Source organism: Myodes glareolus, chromosome 7 (assembly GCF_982192425.1).
Source record: "Myodes glareolus chromosome 7, mMyoGla1.1, whole genome shotgun sequence".
Classification (NCBI taxonomy): domain Eukaryota; kingdom Metazoa; phylum Chordata; class Mammalia; order Rodentia; family Cricetidae; genus Myodes; species Myodes glareolus.
Window position 1 is genome coordinate 45,771,863 of NC_142032.1, and position 22,979 is coordinate 45,794,841.

A 22,979-nucleotide genomic window follows, 5' to 3' on the forward strand; every position below is an offset into this window, starting at 1 on the left:
ATCAAGGATCACTCATACCACCATTCCTAAAGACTCCAAAGGTCCAGGAGTGAGATCAGAAGGGCAAAACAATAATTCCATGAGACCTGCGAACTTTGGACAACAAAAGTGGAACATTTAGGTGTTAAAGTGATGGTGCACGCCTTTAATCCCAGTGCTCAGGAGGCAGAGGCAGGTGGATCTCTGTGAACTTGAGGTGAGCCTGGTCTATAAGAGCTAGTTCCAGGACAGGCTCCAAAGCTACAGAGAAACCCGGTCTTGAAAAACAAAAAACAAAACAAAAATATTAAAACGTTGGCTTTGTCCCAATGCCACTATGTGAAAATATGCAACTCATTTACAGGGAACTCCTATTCAAGGAAGCCCTACTGCAGGGAACCAATGTCAGAGGATGACAGGAAGTCATTACTTTTGCTGTTGTGGCAAAAAGTATCCTTCAACACTAGTGCACAAATGTTTCAAGAACAAGATGAAATCCTAACCAATTTTTGAAACTGCAAAGCAACCAAAATGTGAAAATCTCCAAGAAGTAATGTATGTCTTTTCTTTTTAAATTTTTCTGTAATATGACTATAAAAGTAAGTAAATTTGGGTATCCAGATGTTATAAACTCAAAATAAGTAATCTAGAATGCTGGCCCTAGGAACCTTGGTGATCATCTTAATGTACCCATTACATATTTTAAAAAGAGGTTCCTAAATATTTTCAAGCAGCTACCTACTTCAAAGCCATGTGCTTTTAAGCAGTATATGGTGGCAAGATTACACCACGGGTGCAAAAAATGAACAGAGGGGAAAAAAGCATAATAATAAAAAATATAATAAAAATTGGTGCTTTGTCAAGAAACAACAATGTATGTGCCAAGCTGAGTCCCACGGCAGAGACATGCTGTAGGAGGAGGTAAATGAAGGCGGCTTTGCAGCAGCACACACACCTCCACTATCCTACATGAGTGGGCTCTCCGAGAGCCAGCTCAACACTGAAGTCAAAGACATACGTGGCTTCTTTCCTCAAAGCTCAGGGTGGTTTGCACTGCAACTAAAAGTACAACTAAGTGATCAGGAAATAGCAAAGTGAAAAGATACCAATATTGTTTTACTTATCTTAAACAAAAGTTCCAGTTGAAGCATTAAGACAAATAACAGCAGTAAACAAGGAAATAATAAATTCTAATTCTTCTTTGTTGTATCAATTTAGATTAAGTTAATTGCCCTACTTTTTAAATCATGAATTTTGAAACTTTCAAGCATTTTATTGTATGAACTAAAACAGCATGATTTTTTTTAATATTATGGAGAAATTATCAATATGGAAGTTTTTAATGGGAGGTATGCTGGTTCCTGCCTAAAACTCCAGCAACCGGGAGGCTGAGACAGGAAGAAAGCTGTGATTTCAAGGCCAGTCTGGGCTACAGAGTGAGACCCTATCTCAAAAACACAAAACAAAAGTTGCTTTATTACTGATAGGATTATATGAACTACCTTACAAAACTCTAAAATACACTGTGTCCTCAGATAAATGATTATATAAATATATATGTGTGTGTACGTATGTGTGTGTGCCTCTGTGAATATATATGTATATATGTACATATGAACATATATACTATAGTGAAGAACAATGTTTGAGTAACTGTATTCTACCACCAGCAATTAACGCTTCATTAAATGCCTGGTTATTTAGCCTAAAATGAAAATTTCAGAATATCTTTCTTTTGCATCCTCTTTCATTGATACATTATTTCAGTTGTGTATCCCAATGATGATAATCCACACAAATCCACAGGCTTTAGACCCTCTATGTAGGTGTTAATGAACTCAGTTACTACCTGAAAATGACACTTTGTAAATCAAAAGGGTATTCGATGATCCCTGTGGTGGGGACTCGAACTCTAAGCACATCTTGTTGTGTAGGCAGATAGGAAGGGTCGGCTACACGGTCCAAGTCATTCAGATAGCTAGAAGAGGGAAGACACAAGAATGTCAGTTACTATAACTCCAAACCCATGGAAGGGAAAGGGCAAAATCACAGAGATTAAAAAGAATATATATCAGAAAGTAACAATCTAGGAAACAGACAAGGTCAACCTTCCATTGCTCAGAGGAAGAAGGCTCTCACTCAGCAGGTTCCCACTTCCTCATCAGCTGGAACTCACACCAAGTAAGGAAGAGCTGCTAAGAAATTCAAGTTAGTCTCCTACCACCTGTTTGTTTAGCAGGCTTGGCTGACGAATCAAGAGTTAAATAAAGTTTTTAAGAATTTACATAAAGTGAATTTGCACAGACAACCTTATAATAAAGATGAGTGTAAGGTCAAGATTTATCATCTTTGTAGAATATCAGTTTTTTCCTGGGAGGAAGTTTCCTCCTTCCCCTGAGAGAAGACAGACAGCAGCACACCATATCTTTAATTAAGTCCAAAGCCCAAGTCATCTGTTATTTATGCAAAGCCATGAAATTTTAAGATATGATACTAATGATGCCTGTGGTCAGGTGCTCTTCTTTAGAGTCACCTACACCAACTTTAATGTATCTGGCCATTTTACCTAAACATTTCCTTGTGTGTGGTGGGTCAAACATTCTAATTTTTTTTAAATAATTTTAGACTCAAAATTTATCAAATTATCACAGAATTTCTTCAACTGGCTTTCACTTAATGATAGTACCTTACATATCTATATAATATTAATAAAACTAGGAATCTGATATTATCAAAATTAGAAAACTCATGGTATTATTTAAAACTACAGGTTTCAGTTATGGGCATTCATACATATTTATGCAAATGAGTGTGAGTGCTTGTGGCACACAGTCTATGAGATTTTTGTCACATATAGCTATCTGTGTAATCACCACCACCACAATCAGGGCACACAACTTTCCACTTGGCATGAAGAAACTGATGTATTATTACTGCTAATCCTAACCCTGACAAGTGCATGGTCACCATCAGCAGGTTCTGTCATTTCCAAACCCTAGTCCATTCACTTTCCATTCTCTTGAAGTGTGGGACTTAAGCTGTAATGTCATGAAGGACACGATTTGACAGAACTGATGACAGCCAGTTGATGACAGTTGACTGTTCTGAGAAGCATCTTTATGACTCAAAGAGGAACTATACTCCTTTCTGCCCTGGAAATGATGAAGCACAAGAATGGTTTCAAAACGCATGGCTACAAAGTATCTACACAAAGCAACTAGCCTGTGAGCAAGACAACTGGAAGGCATCAACTCCCCATGAGCACAAATAAGACACAGTGAGTTGGAATGTTTGGTATACGCGGTGGTTACAATGCAGGGATCACAATATATACTAGGGGCAGAATCTACCTGAGAGAAGACAGTTTTGCTTCCACACATCTTTATTTCTACTTTAATGCCAAGAAAATAGTATTTAATCACTCCTGGTTGGACGGATGGATTTCCTATACAGAGATTTGGTTTGAGCATTAAAGATTGTAGCATTTAATTTTTACTACTGGAGTTCCTTTATGAGTGAAACCAAATGTTAGAAGGAAACGGTTACAGAAGAGTCTGACTTTAATAAAAAAGTAAAACTACTGCCTTGTTGGAAGTGAACCAATCCTCTAAGGCAAGAGTAGGCTAGAATTCCTACAGCAAAGAAGCTACTCATACTCAAGGCCTTTTCCAGACACATTAATACATCTGTAGCCAGCAAGGAGCTCTGTGATGACTAGTGAGAACTCCTTCATACCTTCAATTACTTAGCCCTGCCTAGAGAACAAAAGGGAGCTGCTGCTGGAAGAATACAAATATAAAGTTATATTTTAGTGAACCTGGGCATAGCCCTGGCCATCTGATGGGAAAACAAAGCCCATGTTCTGTGTATTGACTGCATCTCATCTACAGATAGAGCGGCTCTTCCCGCAGCAGCAGGCTGCTCTGGACAATGCAGCTGTCTAATTTATCAGACCCTTGATTTAAAATTTGAAGCATATATTCTAAAATCTATGCAATCATCATTTATATACAAGAACTCAGAAATTTCAGATAAATCAAAGGACTGTATGTACAGCAGCAAGATAAACTAAGAAATATGCTCCACTCCAGTTACATCGCAGGCACAGGCCAGAACAGAGGGCTCTTAATCCTCATGTGCGTGGTGCTGCAGCAGTCTAGAGATAACGGGAAATTGTGGTTTTGTTTCCTAGAAATGAACCAAGAATACCCAATACTACTAGTACTATTTCCAAGCACAGAATTATGTTTGGCAGGAATAATTTTTAAAGAATCAGTGCACCAAGCGGGGCTTTTTTTTCTGTCAAACTGCACCTTAGGAGCGCTGACAGCACCTCTCCAATCAGGAGCGTGCACTGAGCTCCTTAGAGCTAACTATGTATATGACATGGAGCCAGGGCACACAGCTGCAACTGGAAATCCACCTGCAAAGGCTCAGCAGCAACCCTACAGAACTGCCAGTGGCATTTCTCTGTGATACAGGGTATGGTACTGTTGAGCTGTCTCCAGACTGTCACACTGTGAGGATTCTCTTTCCTCTTCATTCTTCCTACAGTTCTTGTAGAATAACAACTACTTACAATGAACACCTGCTTGTCAAGCTATGTTCTACCTCAGTATTGTTAACACCACGACAAGGAAATAGTCTTTTAAAATATTCCATTCAGACTAAAGACATGACTGAGTGGTTAAGAGCACTGGTTGCCCTTCCAGAGGACTGGGTTCAATTCTCAGCACCCACACAGTAGCTCATAACCAGCTCTAACAATTTCAGAGGACCCAATTTCCTTTTCTGGCCTCTGTCAGCACTAGGCATGCATGTAGTGCACAGGCATACATGCAGACAAAATACCCATACACACAAAATAAGTAGATTTAAAAAAAAATCTCATGCATTACTGATTAAGATAAAGTGATGGTCTTGCTGGACAGTTTCGTTTTGCCTCACTTGAGGCAGAAAGCTAAATTAGTGTAATTTAGCAAAAGGAAAAGGTTGAACACTGTCCATCTCTGTAGTCGCAGTATACGCCACCTACACCCAAAGCAAACCTTACCAGACACACTCCCAAGCAAAAGCAGTGAGAAACAAAACAAACTTCCCAAACAAACAAAAGATGCACAATCTATCTACATAGTAATTTTCTACTGAGTGGCTCAGATGGTACAATACTGAAGACATAATTTGTGAAGCAGAAAACATTAGACAAGTGAGAGCCGCATCTCTCACTGCCCAGAAAGAGCCAGCCCGAACAGTTTGGGCCTGCAGAGCCCTAACTCACCTGCTCCACCATGTCTTGAAAAGCAGGGCTTGGAGAAAGAATGCATACATCTTTTTTTTTTGCATTTCATATTGGCTTCATAGAGGAGGAGTTACTTTGTACCCCTATAAGTGGTATTCTAGTGTAGTATGTCCTCTTCATTTATGCCTGCCACATTTTGAGAGGATGCAATAAAGTAATCTCTAATCTCTGTATTTTCCATTGAAATACTTCATATTCTCAGCAAAAACTAATGGAAAATGGAGGGGGGGTTCATGTTGTATTATTCCATTCGTTTAACCTTTTAAAAAGAAACACCAGAGCCTGAACAAATTTATATTGCAGAGTAAATTCAGAGAGTTAATTATAGCTATAATTTGTTTTGTAAGCCTGATTCTGAGTGGCTGCTGAGGTCATTCTCAATATTGCTATGGTGATGGCACAGGTGCACTGCCAAGGCAATGCAAGTGTAAAAGGTAGAAGCTCTTTCCTGATGTGAGGCACAGGAAGACATCATGGTATACATGGGACTTAATTATTGAGGAAGTAAGTCATTCCTTGTTTTTTTTTTTAAAAGAAAATGGTATTTTTGCCTGCATGTATGTATGAGGGTGCCAGGTGTTGTAGTTACAGACAGTTGTGAGCTGCCACGTGGGTGCTGGGAATTGAACCCAGGTACACTGGAGGAGGAACCAGTGCTCTTGGCCGCTGAGCTATCTCTCTAGTCCCCAAGCCACTCCTAAAACTGTTTAAGAAAATGCAAGCTTGGCTGTTTGGATACTCCTTACTCCCATCCTCTGTGGGCCTGTGATGACTTTCTGCTACACTGACACATTGAATAGTTTGATACTGTAGATGAAAAGATCCAGTCTTCCCCCACACACTTGCAAATTCAATGGTCAAGGCCCACAACTATCTTTGTGACTGTTACTGTAGTACCAACATCTAGCTGAGAGCCTGGGCCACCTGTAACAGATGCTCAGTGTACTACCCAAATTAAAACTATTTCATCGGAAATGCTGCAGTGGCCAGGCAAGTTACACTCCTTAGGAACAAGCATAGGAGCCAGGGGATTGTTAGCTACCCATCTTTATGTAATTATATTTCTGGAATATAGCTGGCCTGCATTATGTAAAAACTAAATTCTGAATTAAAATGCCTCTGACAAATTTAAATACAACAGAGGAAGGAAAGGCCCCATTGGCTTAACTTCATTTAGGAGAAGAGCTTCCTGCTCTTAAGTCCTGGCCACAGAATGACACAATCGGCAGAAGCACACTCATCAGTGTGCAGTTTCTAGGCTTTGGAATTCCATCTAATCCAGTGAAAATCTAACAACAGACATTTCTAATATAAGCTCTTTAATGGAACAAAATTATATAGTTTTTGTTGGTTTTCAGTAAAAAGCGAGGCAATAAAGAAAGAGACATGCTTAGTCTCTGACAGTTTCTTTACCACAGCAGAATACAAAGTCACCTGAAGCTTAGCATCACGTTGGACTTGAAGCATTATGTCAGAAACTAAGGATGTGAAGAGTCTTGGATCAGATTCATGGGCTATGTAAGGAGTTTGCCAATGCCCAGGAAGAAGCCCAGGTTTTATTTGGATTTGGTCATCTTCTGGGAATGCATTACAAAATTTCAAGTGGTAATCCACAACCATCTTCTTATCATATGTTTGAGTACATGAAAGAGCGAAGGCGATCCCAGCCATTGGTTTGTTAGTGACCACTGTACTCCTTTCACAATTAACTTTAGGATCATTCCTAGCTGCAGAAAATACAAAGTCTGAAAAAATTACTAAAAGTAAAGAGTCAAGCTGAAAATTCACTAAAATAGTATGATTAAATCAAATTAAATTTGATTTTTTTCCTGTTTGGGATATGATTCTAACTGGTCACTAATTTTAATAATAGTCTGTCAACAACAGACTTGAGCTAAAGATCTTTTCACAATTAGAAAATTTCACTATTGTGACCAGAAGGATAACTTCAAACAAGAAAAACTCAAGTTCCTCCTCCTTTTAAATGAAAGCAACTAAGAATAAGATTGGGCAATTATGAATAAAATATCAGGATAGATGGCATCAATTTTTAAAAAATAAAAGTTAAGAGTCATATAAACTCTAGCAATTACACCACAGAGAAAAGATGAGCTGTGAGTAGTTAAGTATGAAGAGAAGTTTCTGGTATATAGCAAACCCAGCTACACACAAGAAGATTAACAACATGCTCTTGGGCTCATGTTTGGAGCTGGGGTATTTTTAACCCCATAAAGTGTTTCCACGGCAAGACTGCATGCAACAGATCTGCAGCTCCAGTTCGATATGAAGCTGGAACTGTGGCACAGAAAAATGATTCTGGGCAGGTTTCATATTTTAATTATTAAAAAGAAGGTTACAAAAACTAGGTCGCCTTCATTAAAAAAAATTAACAAGACCTCATTGTGAGAGGATCAGTCTCTTGGGAGTAGAAAGCTAGATCATGCCAAGAGATCCTATCTGACAGTGTCAGGGCAGTGAAGGCGAGGAAGAACCACAAGACACAACTCTGTGCAGGCTGTGCTGGGTGAACACAAAAATCCAGAAGAAAAGATTTTAAAACAAACACCAAACAAACAAAAACAAAAAGAAACCCCACCAAAACACTGTTAGGTGACCTTTACAAAATGGATCAGTGACCCTTCAGTAAAACTACTACATTGAGGCAAGCACGGTTTCAAAGGGAGGTTTGGGGGCCAGGACCCAAGCAAGCCCCTCCCTCTCTTCTGGTCTGAGCTGGCCAGAAATCTGGCTCAGCTTCTTAGCTGTATGGGATTACTCAATACACAAACATGCCTATCTTAGAAGAGCTCACTGAGCAGAAGGAAAATTAACATTCCTCATGATTAGTGTTCAGTGACAGGTAGCATTTATTATAGGTAGTTTTGCTCATAAAGCTGTTTCTTTCTTTTTTTTTTTTCCATAGGAAATCCCAAAAAAGCTAAGACCACAGAGCGGTGGCTGAAGTGTTATGATCCTGGTTCTTGAGAACTTATCAAGGCAGAGTAAACTCTGCAATAAAGAACAACAGAAGGAATAAGGAATTGTAATTTTCTATGAACAAAGAACTAAGACAGCTCACGAAGTATTTTTTTTTTTCCTTAACAAATACTCTGAGTCTCCTGAAAGGAACTCATTACTGCACATAGAAAAGAGATTTGGCATCTTAATTTTATAATCAGAGAGTGTTATCTAAAAGTCTCCAAATGATCAGTGAACAAACCGAGCAACTCAAGTGTGTGCCAGGCAGGTCTAGCCTAACAGCAACAGATTCACAGCTATATCGCACAAACAAACAGATCAAGCCTGTAATTAGACATAAACACAAGCAGGTGCAATAGTGCATGCCTACAGCCCTTGCTACTCGGGAGGCTGAGCAGGACTGTTTGTGGCAGGGAGCTTGAGGCACTTGTGAAGAGACTGTCTCCTAAATATGAAACAAAAGGAAACAACAAAATCCAAAAAAGAGCCCCCACATTGTTTATTTCTAATTTACTTTCTTATAGGACAGCTTTCAAAGGTGTTGATTAATTCTGACACAATTCTTAAAACATATCAAGAAATACTAGAAAGCTGACTCTTAGTCTGCCTTACTGTGCGATGACAGTGCCTAATTCAGCTAGCATGTACCTGGTTAATGAGAATCTATTATGCTAAACTCTAATTCAATATGTGTTTGATGGAGGGAAGCTGGCACAAGGAAATGGTATGAAAATATGTTAAAATATATTTCTTTCCCTTAGGGATGTCAGGTTATCTGGGAAGAAAAGATAGTACAGATGAATCAATTAAGAAACAATTAAGTACCAAACTGTAAGCTGCTAACTAAGAATGCACTAAGAAAGGTGGATGCTTATGAACTACAGTCACTAGAGAATAATGTGAAAAAAAGGTGGGGGAAGTTATAGGCAGAAAAGAAGAAATAAGAGGGAAGAAATCAGAAATGGCACAGAATTTTCCTAGACTTTCAACTAGTACCTTTTAATCAAAGTTCACATGAAACTTGACAGTAACTTCAATAGTGGGAATGAACCAAATAGTAGAAGACCCAAATGCCCTCCTGAAGGAGCTGGGACTCTGGCAATGAACACAGTTGTGTTGCAAATAACCACTGCTAATGGGGGCACATGGACCTATGAGAAGCTGCCCTGAACAGAGTTAGGAATTATCTGTGAACAGAAGCTGAAAGAACAAAAGCCAACTATTTTCCCAACTCTCTAAAACATATTGTGGAGTTAATTCAGAACATCAGTCTTCAGCAACATTTCATCCAAATGGTAGAAGCAGTATGCTAGCTGTCCATCAACATTCATTATCCTAAAGGAGAAATTTCAAACTAACTATATGTGGATGTGTGAGCATTTCAAGCTTTGTGATCCATATGATCACTGTTTTAATGATCTGACTTTGCCATTGGGCACCAAAGATGCTACAGACATTCATATATGAATATGTACAGCTGAGCTCCAATCAACTAAAAACGGAAAGTAGGGTGATTTTTCTCAAGTCTGCTCATCCCCATTGGACCATCTTTTTGAGGGAGTCTGTGGGGGAGACGGGGAGGAGATGCAGCTATTTCAGAATCAGCTAAAGTAAGAGCAGGTAGCTAGTCTTCACAGTGCACCCGTCTCTACACCTACTGTCCTTCAGGAGACCAATTTACCCATAAGGAGAAACCAAGTCTAGTTCTTTCGCTATTGCTCTCCCAAAGGCTAGAGACTTGCTAAGAATATCTGAGTTTTATTTCATCCCTATGAGTGCCATGTGTTCTGAAAATGAAAAAGACTCTGAAAATCATCAAACACAGAGGGAGACAAATACACAATGTTCTATTTGTTGGTGTTATTTCTTTCACTCCTGGAAAAGGCAGAAAGATGTACAAGTAAGTTTATCACTCAAGTGGAAAAAATGATACCTATGCAAGCACTAGGGACACAAGCATTCATCCAAAGGCCAGAGCTAACCCCGTGCTATGATGGTTTGGTCACCTTGATGCACAGTAAGATCATGTGGGAAGGGAGGCTGGATTTAAGAATCATCTGGATTAGGCTGGCCTGTGGGAACATTTGTGGGGCAGTCCAGACAGCCTTAATTGATGCGTGAAGACCCAGTGTGAGAGAGGTGCCATTCCCTGGGTCTGGACCTTGGGCTATATAGAAGTAAAGAAACTGAGCTCAGCAGCAGGTTCTTGTTCCTCTATTCACTCTCTGCTCCTACCTAAGGACATGACGTGACCAGCTTCAGTTCCTGCCCCTGGGGCACCCCTGCTAGGATGGAATGTAACCTGGAATTGCAAACTGAATCATTTCCACCCTCAACCCTCAGCTGCTCTTGGCCGGGGTATTTTGTTGGAAATTGTGAACCCCCAGACCCTGAATTTCCTGTGACCCCCTGCCTGCCGGAGTATACAACCTGTTTTCCTATGCTTGCCGCTGCTCCTGAGACCCTCTGGAGTGCCTGATGGCAGGGGAGTGGTTTCTAGTGAGCTTGCAGCTGAGAGTTAGGGTGTGGCCACTAGTCAAGGAGATCCTATATAAGCTGCCCTGGAACACAATAAAAGAAGCATTCTTGGCCTTACCTGCCCCACCCCCAGTGTGTATATGTTTCAATCTCCAGTCCCTTGCCTCACTCACAAACCATACCATAGTGTGTAGCACGTAGAGCAGGGGGTGCATTGCAGTATTTTACCATAGCAGCAGAAGAAACTGAGATAGGCATGTTCACAAGATACCATCCACCTTGTTATTTTATTTTCAATTAACATTCTTACATTTTATTTTCTTATCCACTCATTTATGCATTTGCGTGTTTGTGCACATGGAGTGCATGTGGAGATCAGAGGACAACGTGAAGGATTCCGGTCTTGGTGCCAAGTACCTTTGTCAGTTGAGTCATCTCGTCAGCCCCATCTACTTCTTAATAATACTACTACTAATAAATGGCACAGATCTATCCTTAGTCTGGAGCTCCTGATGAGGTTAGGCTAGCAAGTCAGTGAGCTGTAGGGAGCTACTTGTCTGAGATTAGAGACAACCAGCACTGAGATTAGAAGGGTGACCCCGCCATGCCCAGGTGCTTTTTACATGGGTTATGGAGTTCAAATGCAGTTTCTCATACTTGTGATGCAAGTACTTTACTGATTGAGCTACCTCCCAGGCCCTGCTATCATTACTCTCTAGAAAAGAACAATTCAAGATCAATGTTTCCTTCTGAGCTAAGATATCAGCTCTAAGAATTTAATTTGCTCTGGGAGCATGGGGACCATGGGAGAGGGTAGAATGAGAAGGCAAAGGAAGGGAGGGGGCAGAGAAAAATACATAGCTCAATAAAAAATAAAAAAGAATTTAATTTACTCTCACACAAACTTATCCATTGTCTACAGCTGCATCTTACATCTCACCTAACAGCGAGACAATGATCATATGGTTCACAAAGCCTGAAACACATACACACGTGCACACACTCACAGAAATCACACATGTTAATTTGAGGGTCCTAAATTTTGCTTAATTGCAAAGGCTAATTATTTCTCAATAAGGGCAGTCAAGTGTAATGGAATCCCAAAATACTCAAAAATCAGAAATTAATTTAAGCATTAAATTTCACCCACTACACCTGGGGAGACTGAGGCTTCACTCATTACTTCAAGCTTCAGAAGTGATGAGCAACAGAGGGAACTGGACCTACAGCTGGATACTTGCCCACAAGTCTCACCATACCGTGTTGTTTCTTTCCTTCAAGGAGGGGGGTCGGGTCAGGATGGCCAGAAGAGCCACACCCCACTCCAGGAGTACAAGTATTCAAATTATTACTCAGTAATAATTTCTTAGAAGGGACCCTTACTCAAGAATTTGGCTCTAAGTCAGATGGATGGGATATCAACATAAAAATAGATGGTATATCAATTCAGGGCCATAATAAAGCAAATTCCAGTGCAGATGTGTACCAAAGGGCCAATTTCTTCATGTACTTACTGCTCTAGACTACATGGACTCTTTAATCGCTGTCTGACTCCCCTGGGGGGGGGGGGCTCCAGTAAAGTAAGATAAAAGCAAATCCAGATACAGTAGTCTTTGGCCTAAGGCTGCAACATGGGGACTTTTTCACTATACTTCAATGTAACTGAGATCTGTGTTCTGTGGTTAGTGTCAGGAACTTCTGGTACTGTAGGCAGTGAACTCATTTGACCTGATGTCTCAGTATATTAAAGCAGGTGGTGAACCCCAGAAAAAAAAAGAAAAGAAAACCTACAGCCATCTGTTTATTGTGTTCTTTTTCTAAAGATACTCAGAGCCTTCAGGCTTTCTATCAATAATTAAAAAGTTAGTAAAATAATTTTAAAAATTGTTCAAAATCTTAGAATGCTTTTAGTAAGATCATTCTACAGAATTGGAGAAGGTATCAAATCTGGACCATTTGTAAACCTATCCAAAGTGTTTATCTATTTTCTTAAATTTCTCATCTCTTCCTTCCTCCCACTATTTGTCCTTTGAGGCATAATTGTTGATTAGGACAATGAGTAGGTACAAATCAGATTTATAGTGTCCTTAGCTCCTATAAAAAGTGTTTAGATAGACTGGAAGATGAAGTATTGGGGAAGGGGGCTAATAGTGTAGACTAAGCCAGGCATGGTGGTGTAGCCAGCACTCAGGAAGCAGAGGAGGGCAGATCTCTGAGCTTGAAGCCAGCCTGGCTTACAGAATGAGTTCCTGGCCAACAAAGGATACACTGAGAAACCGTGTCTCAAAATGCAAAAAACAAACAAATTAACAATAACAAAACTGTAGACTAAAATTTATATAAATATTTATGAATTACCCAAGACTTAGATTTAGCTGTGTTAGCATGAATAACAGATAGTTAGAGAGACACGACTACATTTTAATGATAATGACCAAAATCCTCTGGGTTTGTTTTCTAGTAAGCTTGGCCCATTTATTCTCTCTTAACCTTATAGTGTGAAACAACTTAGAGACACCACCAACAAACATCAATAATATGTATCGCACCAAGTGGTTTATAAAACACACTCCAGTCCCACTGCTCACTTTAACTTCTGTGTATAACAAATCCTTGTGAGAAGGAATCAAGTTAAATTGTACAAAGAAGCCGGGCAGTGGTGGTGCAAGCCTTTTATACCAGCACAGGAGACTGAGGCAGGCGGAACTCTGGTTCAAGGCCAACCTTGTTTAGAATAGCTAGTTCCAGGACAGGCTCCAAAGCTACAGACAAACTCTACCTTGATTGTTTCTACAAAGAAACGATCAGGAAATCCAGGACACTCTTCAGCATGCCAGTGAAATGTAAAACAGGTCTCTATGAGGGCAGAAGAGCCTTAAGAGACACAGCTACCAGATGCAACGTGTATTCCTAAAATTAACCTCATCTGAATGGCATTTTAGAAGAACCAGAGAAATCTGAACATGAACTTATTATTGGCTTTAGGAATAATGTATGGCCATTATTAACTATATAGGAAAATATCTATTTTTTTCTTACAAAGATAAACATAATGAAATGTCTAGTGGTATACAAGATGTTACAATTTCTGTATTATTTCAGCAAAAAAAATCGTCTAAAATAGGTATATGTACTCATAAATGCAATCTAGAAAATCAACTTATCCCTAAGTGAGAACACATAAAGAACAATCAGGGGACTGAAGTCAGCTAGTGCCAGGGACCCCACATCCACATTAGCTCTGTTCAACCAACAGGTCAATTTCTATGCTGGACTCAGTTTATGCTAATAGAATTCTATGGTGGTCACTTTCTGAGGTGGAGAAACTGCCCAGGACAGCTCTCAGCCTACAACAAACATTACAGAAATATACAAATTCACCATTAAGTAATGGGTACACACCTGAAAATTCACAAATATCACTGGGAAAATGTCATGAGAGATAACACAGGCTGTCTCAAGCACATCCATGGAAGTCAACAGTTCCACGCAAAAGACAAATGTCAGTGATCAGGGGCAAACTAGGTTCTTGGCATGACACTAGTAGACACATAACTATCAGATATTGGAGTTTTGACTCTCTGATAGCAAGGCCTCTCTCTAAGCAAAATCGTAATTATAGATGATGGGTAAAGAATGAAAGAGGAAGAAAGGGGAAGAGGTAACATAAAATAAGCATGACAGAGGTTGGCTTGGGCTCAGAGGTAGAGTGCTTGTTGCACATGCAGAAGGTTCTAGGTTCAATCTCCAGTACTAGAAAAGGGAAGGAGAGAGGAAGATGGGGAGAGAGGGAGGGTAGAGAGGAGGGAAGGGAGAAATCATCGAGCATTACTTAGAAACAGGATCTTGTTAGCAAATGAGGGGCAGAAGGGAGTGAAGGGAGAAGCGGAGAATCACAATGAGGGTGGAGGGGTAAACAACAGGAGGATGAGACATAATGAACAGGAACAGGGGAGGGTGGATAAACACAGCAGCAACACAGGGAGACTGATGAAATTTGAAATGGCAAAGGAAACAGAAGGACAGAGGAGGCAGGAAGTAAAAGACAGACAGCTGGTCAAAGGTAGAGGAGGCAGAATTTTGGAATAGACAAGAGATGAATACAGGTTTTCTATTCATGTACTCAACTCACAGAAACTTACACAAAGGGAATGAGGAGGGAGGAAAAAAAGAGGGGAGTAGGGCAGGTGGAAAGGTCCAGAATCTGAATGGCGATGTGGACGAAGGGCTGGGAGGGAAGAACAGACAGTAACAGCACACGCCAGTTGACTGCACACACTGGAGTGCATGTTAAATAGGACAGATGGAATGCTGCTGTCAGTCGAGAATGACATGAGCCAAACTACCAGATAATGTGAAAGTACTTTATTCAAGCAACATTTCTATGGCTGATTTGGACCATAATTTAGTCTTATGCAAATGCCTGGAAAGGCAGAAATGTAACTTCACTGTAAGAAGAATGCACAGCCCTGGGCCTCCCAAGCATGACTGAGTGGCACCACCAATCAGACACTAGGGCCTCTCATTTTGCTCTGATGCTTACTCTGAGCCACTGGGTCACTCTATAATAGGGGCTGGCTTAAGGCTGTGGAATATTTCCTACCCTTTCTTGTGTCTATCCAGACCAAAATGAGAGGGGAATGACATATTTACATAATTAATGTAGACAGAAATGTGACTAGATAACTAAAAAATTCAAAAACAATAACCAAAAATTTTTCCAGATCGTAGTTATCTAGATTGCTAGCTACAAAGATTTTATATTAACCCCACGCTGAACTTCATTTCTGTTATGCACATCTGAAGACAGAATTAACAGATCTCTCTTGGATGCAAATCTTTCCCAGGACACGAGATTGACTGGCAGCTCACACAATAATTTTGGAATGCATTCAAAATTAAAACTCATAGTTTTCCTGCAAAAGAAAACCCACCCATCAAAAATAGTTCTTTGAAAGCAGATAAAGGTCTGAGAATTAGAAATTAGGGAGTCTTATGTTTTGGGAAGCCACGATCAAACACATTTTTATCTGTAATTTCTAATCTATGTATGTGTTCTGTTTCCTAAAGTTAAGATCAGAATTTTAATTTTTTTTAAAAAAAACCTGCAAGATTTTAAGTTGTCTTCACTTGTTTGTTTGTTTGTTTGTTTGTTTTTCCTATTGCTGTAATAAAGACTATGGCCAAATGTAACTTGGGAGGGAAAGGGTTTATTTCATTTTACACATCCAAGTAACAGTCCCTCACTGAAGCAGGAACTCGGAAGCAAGGCCATGAAGGAGCACTGTGTACTGGCTTGCTCTCCAAAGTTTGCTTACCCTGCTTTCTTATAGCAAGCACCATGACTACCATCCCAGGGATGGCACTGCCTACAGTGGCCCAGGTTCTCCCACATCAGCCATTAAGAAAATGCCTCACAGGCGTGCCTACAGTCAGTTGAAGTTCCCAGGCTTGTGTCAAGTTGACCAAAAACAACCACCACCACCACCACCACCACCACATAGATTTGTGGATCACTTGGAGAAAACAGGGTGATAACATCAGATCACTAGGGTTTTCCTTTTGTTTTGTAAGTAAAACACAGTGAAAGAAATACTCTTAGAACTGGGGGTGTAGCTCAAATGGTAGAATACATCCTACCATGCATGAAGTCCTAGGATACGTAATTGTCAGAGTGATACATAACTGTTATCACAGTACTCCAGAGTTGAAGGTAGTACTGGGAGTTCAAAGCCAACCTGGGCTACATGAGACTTGTCTTTACTAGAAATATTCTCCACCTTGGTACCTTATCTAAACTGACAAGTTTGACACTTAAATATTAGCTTAATATCTATATGCCTAGGTTAGATTACCATATGGACAGCACAGACTACATTGTCACAATATCCCAAAACACATTCCCATGTGAAGCAGCAAGCAGATTCTCAGGGCCTGCAGTGCAGATACTCACTATTTAGTCGAGTCGGATAGCTGATATTCTCGTCGTCTGTCATAGCACTCCTGGATTCCAGGATCATTCCACAAGCTCTTTATTGCATCTACATATGGGTTCTCAAAAGCAGACACCTTCTCCACGTCAACCTCTCGGACTAATTGTGCATGAGCCTATTTAAAAGAGGGAAAAACAGCAACTGTTTGAATACTCTTCACATTGCAATACCAAGTCTTTGATTCACACTTCATATTGTGTACAATTCAAGCGATATCATCATAAACTGGTTTTCAGAATAGTTTATAATGTGTCTTTGTTTTTGTTTGTTTTTCTTAATGAGAACCCAACCCAAAACCATCCTTTCTAGATGAAATATGAAGTTCAACCTAATTAGGAGAAACAGGTGCAAAGCTTTTACAGCATGACAACAGGGAGGTCCTGCTAAGAGGCCAGTGTGTTGACTGATTATCATAATTCTCCACTTCATAGTTACTATCCCCTCTACTCTGACAACTTGTTATAGTCAGACACAAGTGATGGAGCTGTGACCATAAAGTTTTCATTTCTTTGGGGCTCAGTACAGAAGGAAAACACAATAAATATTTAATTGCATTTAAAAGTACATATAAATATAATGTGAGTACCTACAAGTCATAGTTTCAAGGCTCTTCCACCCTTACCCACTTTCTCAGAATTATAGTGTAATAGTTAGCATAGAAGTCTTAGTATCTTTTCCCTGTAACATAAAAATTCAACGACAGGCTCAGCATTGTAGTATCACAGTTTACCAGGGTGCTGACAGAATAGAACAGAAACTTAATACTTGCCCACTGTATGAAAACAAGGATGAAAGAAAAGTGGAAATTAACAGTGCTACAAATCAAAACAGCTAACTTCTGGTTCTGACTTTAGTCACACGACCACTTCTTACCTGCAGCAGAAACTACTTTTGCCATTTTAAAACTAATTTTCTTTGTTCATAAGATGAGACAATTGGACCAAGTCAACAGAGATCTCCTCTACACAAGAACAGAATGACTGTAAATATACCATACTGCATAATAAACATTAAGGGATTATGATACTGTCCCTTATTTTAAAGAAAATGTTATGTTTATTTTATATTATGTGTATGGGTGTTTTGACTGCATGCATGCCAGCTGTATCACATGCATGCCTGTTGCTCACAGAGGCTAGAAGAGGGTGTTAATGCCCTGCACTGGAGTTTCAGGCAGCTACGTGTGAGTCACTCCAGGGTCCTCTATAAGAGCAGCAAGTGCTTTCAATTGCAGAGCAATCTCTCCAGTCTCAACACTGTTCATCTTTGGGCATAGCTTTCAGTAAAACAAGGATTTACTATTTTAACCAACAACCAAATGAAATCTGTACAAGAACAAGGAAATGCAGTACGGACTGACTGGGAGACCAAATGAAGTATGGAAGAGAAGAGAGGCTTCTGCCAGATGGAGAAGATGAGGCATGCAGTATCTGAGGAGGAATGTGAACAAAAGGTCAACAGATAAAAATATGTCTCCTTTCAACTGCAAAACCAGATTCATACAAACAAATCTCTATCTAGAAAGCCCTGAGATTTGTTAGCGTCGTAAATCCACAGCTCAGAAGCCATTCTGTAATATCTACAAAAGAGTATCACCTCCAAACACACACCAATCACCACGCTGCCTTTATGCCGAAGAGAATATCTAAGACACTTTTATTACTTCCCAAGCTCAGAATTCTATCCTTGCTGCTTTGGACAATGATTCAAAAATAATCAAGTATAAATTGCACTTATGTAAGTTTGCAACTAAAGTTCTCTAAGTTATTTAAAAGTTTGGTGACATTTTACAAAATATGCAAAGAATTAAAAATTGTTAACATTAATGTTGCATTGTCAATTCAGTCTGTCCCACTATCAACTCAATTCTCATTATTTTTGTAAAAAATATTCTCCACATAGAAATAGTATGTTAGAGTAGAAAGAGAAATTAGAACCTGTATTATATTTATCTAATGTCAAATGTGAAGTAGTAGTAAAAAATTCTAAGTAATGATGATGCTAAATTAAACAATTATTAATTTTAAAAGGCTATTACATCAAGGAACAAAGTTGCCTCTAATAATATAGTAATGTTAAATTAGATTTGACTTCTTCCTTTAGAACACAAAAACAAAATGAGAATGAGTAAGTTAATTATCATGTGAACAAAATGCAAAGTCCAATCTCCTTAAGTCAGAGTTGAACACATTGAGTGGAAATGTTTAAGGATGGATGCTAGCTTTCAGTTCTCAGCAAGCTGGTGGCAAGTTTGAGAAACACACTGGGAGAAGCAGTTAGACACTTTCAGTACCTCTGGCAGAATTCTAGAGAAGACCACAGGGAAACCACAAGATGTGCCAGTACAGTTCAGGTAAATCTTATGTGTTTACATTTCTCTGGTTGTGTCTGCGGAGGGAAAGTGGAAAATGAAGACCAACCACAGTAGGTTTCACTCCACGCACTGAAGGCAAGTGTTCAGATTAAATAAAAAGGTCTCATTGTCAAAGCTGGAAGGATTTTCAGAAAGTCGCTAACACTCAAGAGAGCTTCAGGCTATTCTAGTTCCTACACTCCAGAAGTAGAAAATCAAAAGGTAACTTCTGCATTTACCGAAGGCCTTTAGACACAAATATTGAGCTCTGTTTGATGGGACACCCAAAACAAATGGATACTGGGAATCACAAATAGCAGGAACCTCAATTAGCCCAAGTCTTCAATTCTCAACTGAGGCTCATACCATCCTTCATTTTGTCCCCCTGTTGCTTTTTTTCTGTGGCATTGGAGTCTTTAAAAACAAACAAACAAACAAAAACCACATACACAGAAAGAACAAAAATGTGAACAAAAAATATCCTAGTGACTTCTTGGTTGGTTTGTTTTTTTCGGCTCAAAGGAAGCAGAGTACCATAACAGCTTATGCTACAAATCCACCTCCACTTGATGCCAGCTGAGAATGACCTTGTTCAGGCTGCTAAACATCTTCTAAACCTGTTTCCAGATCTCTGAGGCTCCCACTACATCAGTCTGGAATACTGATGGTACCTGCTACTCTAAAGGTTAACTTACAGAATCCTTCGGGGCCAGGCAGTGGGTGTGAATGGTGGTGGTGGTCAAGAGGCTTACACCTAAAGCTACTAGTGAGTTCAAAGGCCAGCGGAAAGGAAATGCAAGACCAAAGCTATGGCCCATGGCCCATGTATGTATATGAGCTCCTGTGATGTCAGACAAGGCATTCAAGTCTCATTTGATTAAAATGCAAACCATTCTGCAAGTTCACTTATACAGGGTCTTTGAAGTCTCAACATGTGCAAATACCCTGAAGAAAACCAAACATAACTCATTATCAGTCTTTGCCTTCTGATTCCACAGCTGTACAGCTGACCCTGTTGCATACACAATTGCCATGGCATCTTTCTATGAGTATTACTAGGCCACTGACAGAGAAGGCAAAGTCACATTGAGCTACTGCTGGCTAGGGTCATGCCATGAATGACTCATTCACATAGAAGAACCTCTCTATGCATCTGATTCAACTATTGGCTCAGGTGAATACTACTGAAGTCCCCAGCGAAGATTATAGACTTCCTGTGTCAAATCCTTCTGCAGCAACCATGTCCTTCTTAACCTTGGTATTAGGTGGAGACTCTGGAGTCTCTCTGAAAACAGTTCAGGGATCAATAGCAGAAAAAGAAAGAACACTAGCAACAACATGAGATCAAACTGAATTTCCATCATACCTCTTTCAAATACAGCCTTGTTTCCTGGGGTAGGTCACTCAACCTTCCTCACGTCTAGTGTTGTCAGCTACAATGGAACAATTTGCTATTAGGCTATCAGAAAATGAGGTGGTAGTAAAATGCCTGCTACAAGTATTGGAATATTGAGATCTTAGGGGATTCAAAAACTATCATTAACAGTCACTTTTTTCAATAAATATTTGTCTCTCACAGGTCAGTCAATGCACTAATGACTGCTTGAGTAGAGAATTTATGTTATATGTTATATAAAATATTCTGACAAGAAAATATCAGATGAAGTTAATTAAGCAGTCACATACTACTCTACCTATATTAAGACTTTACCAATTAACACATTGACACATGTTTAAATGTCCTTCTCTAACACTGTATTTTCATTTTTTACATTCATTGCTAGAGCAGCGATCAATGACTATCAGGCATGCTGCCTTTCAGGAACCTTCCTTTTGACTTTGCTGTTCTGTAGCCCGGACTTATTTATCAAACATACGGTAGACTGCTTCTTAACTGGAAGAAAGACTATACTTGTACAATTTAAAATATTCATTTACTTTTCTTACCATATCAGTACAATTTTCCAAGTACTTCTGTTTAGTTCGTTGCCTATCCTTTGCCTGTTTTGTGTTTGGCTGTATCATTATCATATCAGTACTGAAGACACAGAGGCCAGATGCTTGCTACAGCACTGAATAACGAACACACGGGCAGCTTCCAAGAGCATGCTATCTGATGCAATTACAAGATTGCAGAAGAAAATGTAGATCTCAAGCCTTAGGGTGGAAGCTGATGATCCTAAACTCTTATTACCTTTCTGGTCATGATGGAATGTCACACTATGGTACATGCATCGCGAACACTACATTCAAAGTGTATACAAAGCCACAGCAATAAAGAAAACAGAAAGAGAAACTCTTAAAGATGTGTACATTCACTAAGGCTTAAAATAATTAGGCTATGGCTATATAGTTGCTTTCAAAGAATATTTGTGGAGCACCAATTACTTGAATCTTAACAACTATCTGACAAATATGTTCTGAAATGAAGGCAGTGCTATTTACGGTCATAACTGAGCACAGATATCTGTGATATGAAACTTCAAAACTCCACTAAAGCCAAGCTTTTGCAAGCTCGGGGCTCAAGACTTGGAGATATTGCAGGCTTCCCAACTTTGTTTGACCACAGAAATTTTTTTTCTCTTCAGTTTGTTGATAGAACCGGGGCACTAGTTAGTGGATCACACTTGGAAAACAAACAGGGACTAGTGAGAAACCCCCAACGATGAAGTGGGAACACTGTACACAAATGAACTCTCTGCTCTGGCACAGAGGTCAGTGCTGCTCCAGGAGCAACGCCTTTGTCATTTCCAAAATCACATATGATGTGGTTATTTCCTGATATTAGATTCAGGGGTGGTGGTGCAGGGGAGGACAAGAAAACAAAATCACTCTATCCATTGTAATAGCTGTGCTCCTAAAATCTTATTAGCCAGCCCAGTTTATTGTTATTGCCTTGAAATATTATTTTGCTTGACAACAGAAGGAAAAAAAACAGATAAACAAAGAATATTGCCTTTGTTTAAAGCCTCTCCCCATTAAAAAAAAGCAAAACAAACAAACAAAAACAAAAACAAACAGTAAAACTCTATTGAAGTACCACCTCACCCCCAGCATCTCAGGGCCCTGTAGAGGGGCTAGAATATTTCTACAAGGTTCCATGTGAACGGCCACTGCAGTTTCAGTTAAGAAACTGGGAGAATTGAAAGTGAAAGGCTCACTCTCTCAGAACTGGGCAAAGAAAGAGTCATTTTAGAACACACTGCTCCTAGGACCCACTGACTGTAAGAACAAGAAACTGTTTCATTAGTAAACACAAGAAGAGAAACAAAGCCAGGTCACATTCCTGTCCTACACAGAAGAGCAATGTATCTAAGCAGTAAGAAGAAAAGGAAGGAAGGAAGGAAGGAAGGAAGGAAGGAAGGAAGGAAGGAAGGAAGGAAGGAAGGAAGGAAGGAAGGAAGGAGAGAAGAGACGAGACGAGACGAGACGAGACGAGACGAGACGAGACGAAAGAAAATTTCCATTTTACCTGAATTTTTTTTTGAAAAGTAAATGAGTTATATAACTTGTCACTCTAAGAATCAAAATTCCAAAAAGATTAGTTAAGAGTCAACTATTGAAAGTTACTATGCACTTCTACAGAAAATATGATTATAGTTTATGCTGTGGGACTTGAGTGGTATACTATTTGAAGGATTTATTTATTGATGGATCAGAAAATAAGTTTTATTACACTAGTATGATTTTAAAAATGTATACTTGAAATATTTCAAATCAAGACATTTCTTAAGAACTACAAGCTTTTAACAAATCTATAATAGCTAATCTTCATAGTTTGATTGGATTAATAAATGTCACTTCTTAAAATATCAAATGAGACAGGGAGAGAATGGATGAGGCAGCAAGACTGTGGTAAGACCTATTAAGGAGCCAGGCAGTGGTGGTGTATGCCTTT

General features: G+C 39.4%; 1 protein-coding gene across 1 annotated transcript in view; it reads right to left on the reverse strand.

Annotated features, from left to right (window-relative positions):
- Window positions 1–22,979, reverse strand: part of LOC125397392 (guanine nucleotide-binding protein G(q) subunit alpha) — a 240,040-nt gene that overhangs the window by 47,532 nt on the left and 169,529 nt on the right. Inside the window, exons 3-4 of the mRNA XM_085693677.2 lie at window positions 16,689–16,843; window positions 1,829–1,957 (exon numbers count right to left, since the gene is read on the reverse strand). Of these exons, the coding sequence (XP_085549803.1) occupies window positions 1,829–1,957; window positions 16,689–16,843 (284 nt within the window). The remainder of the gene's footprint in view (window positions 1–1,828; window positions 1,958–16,688; window positions 16,844–22,979) is intronic.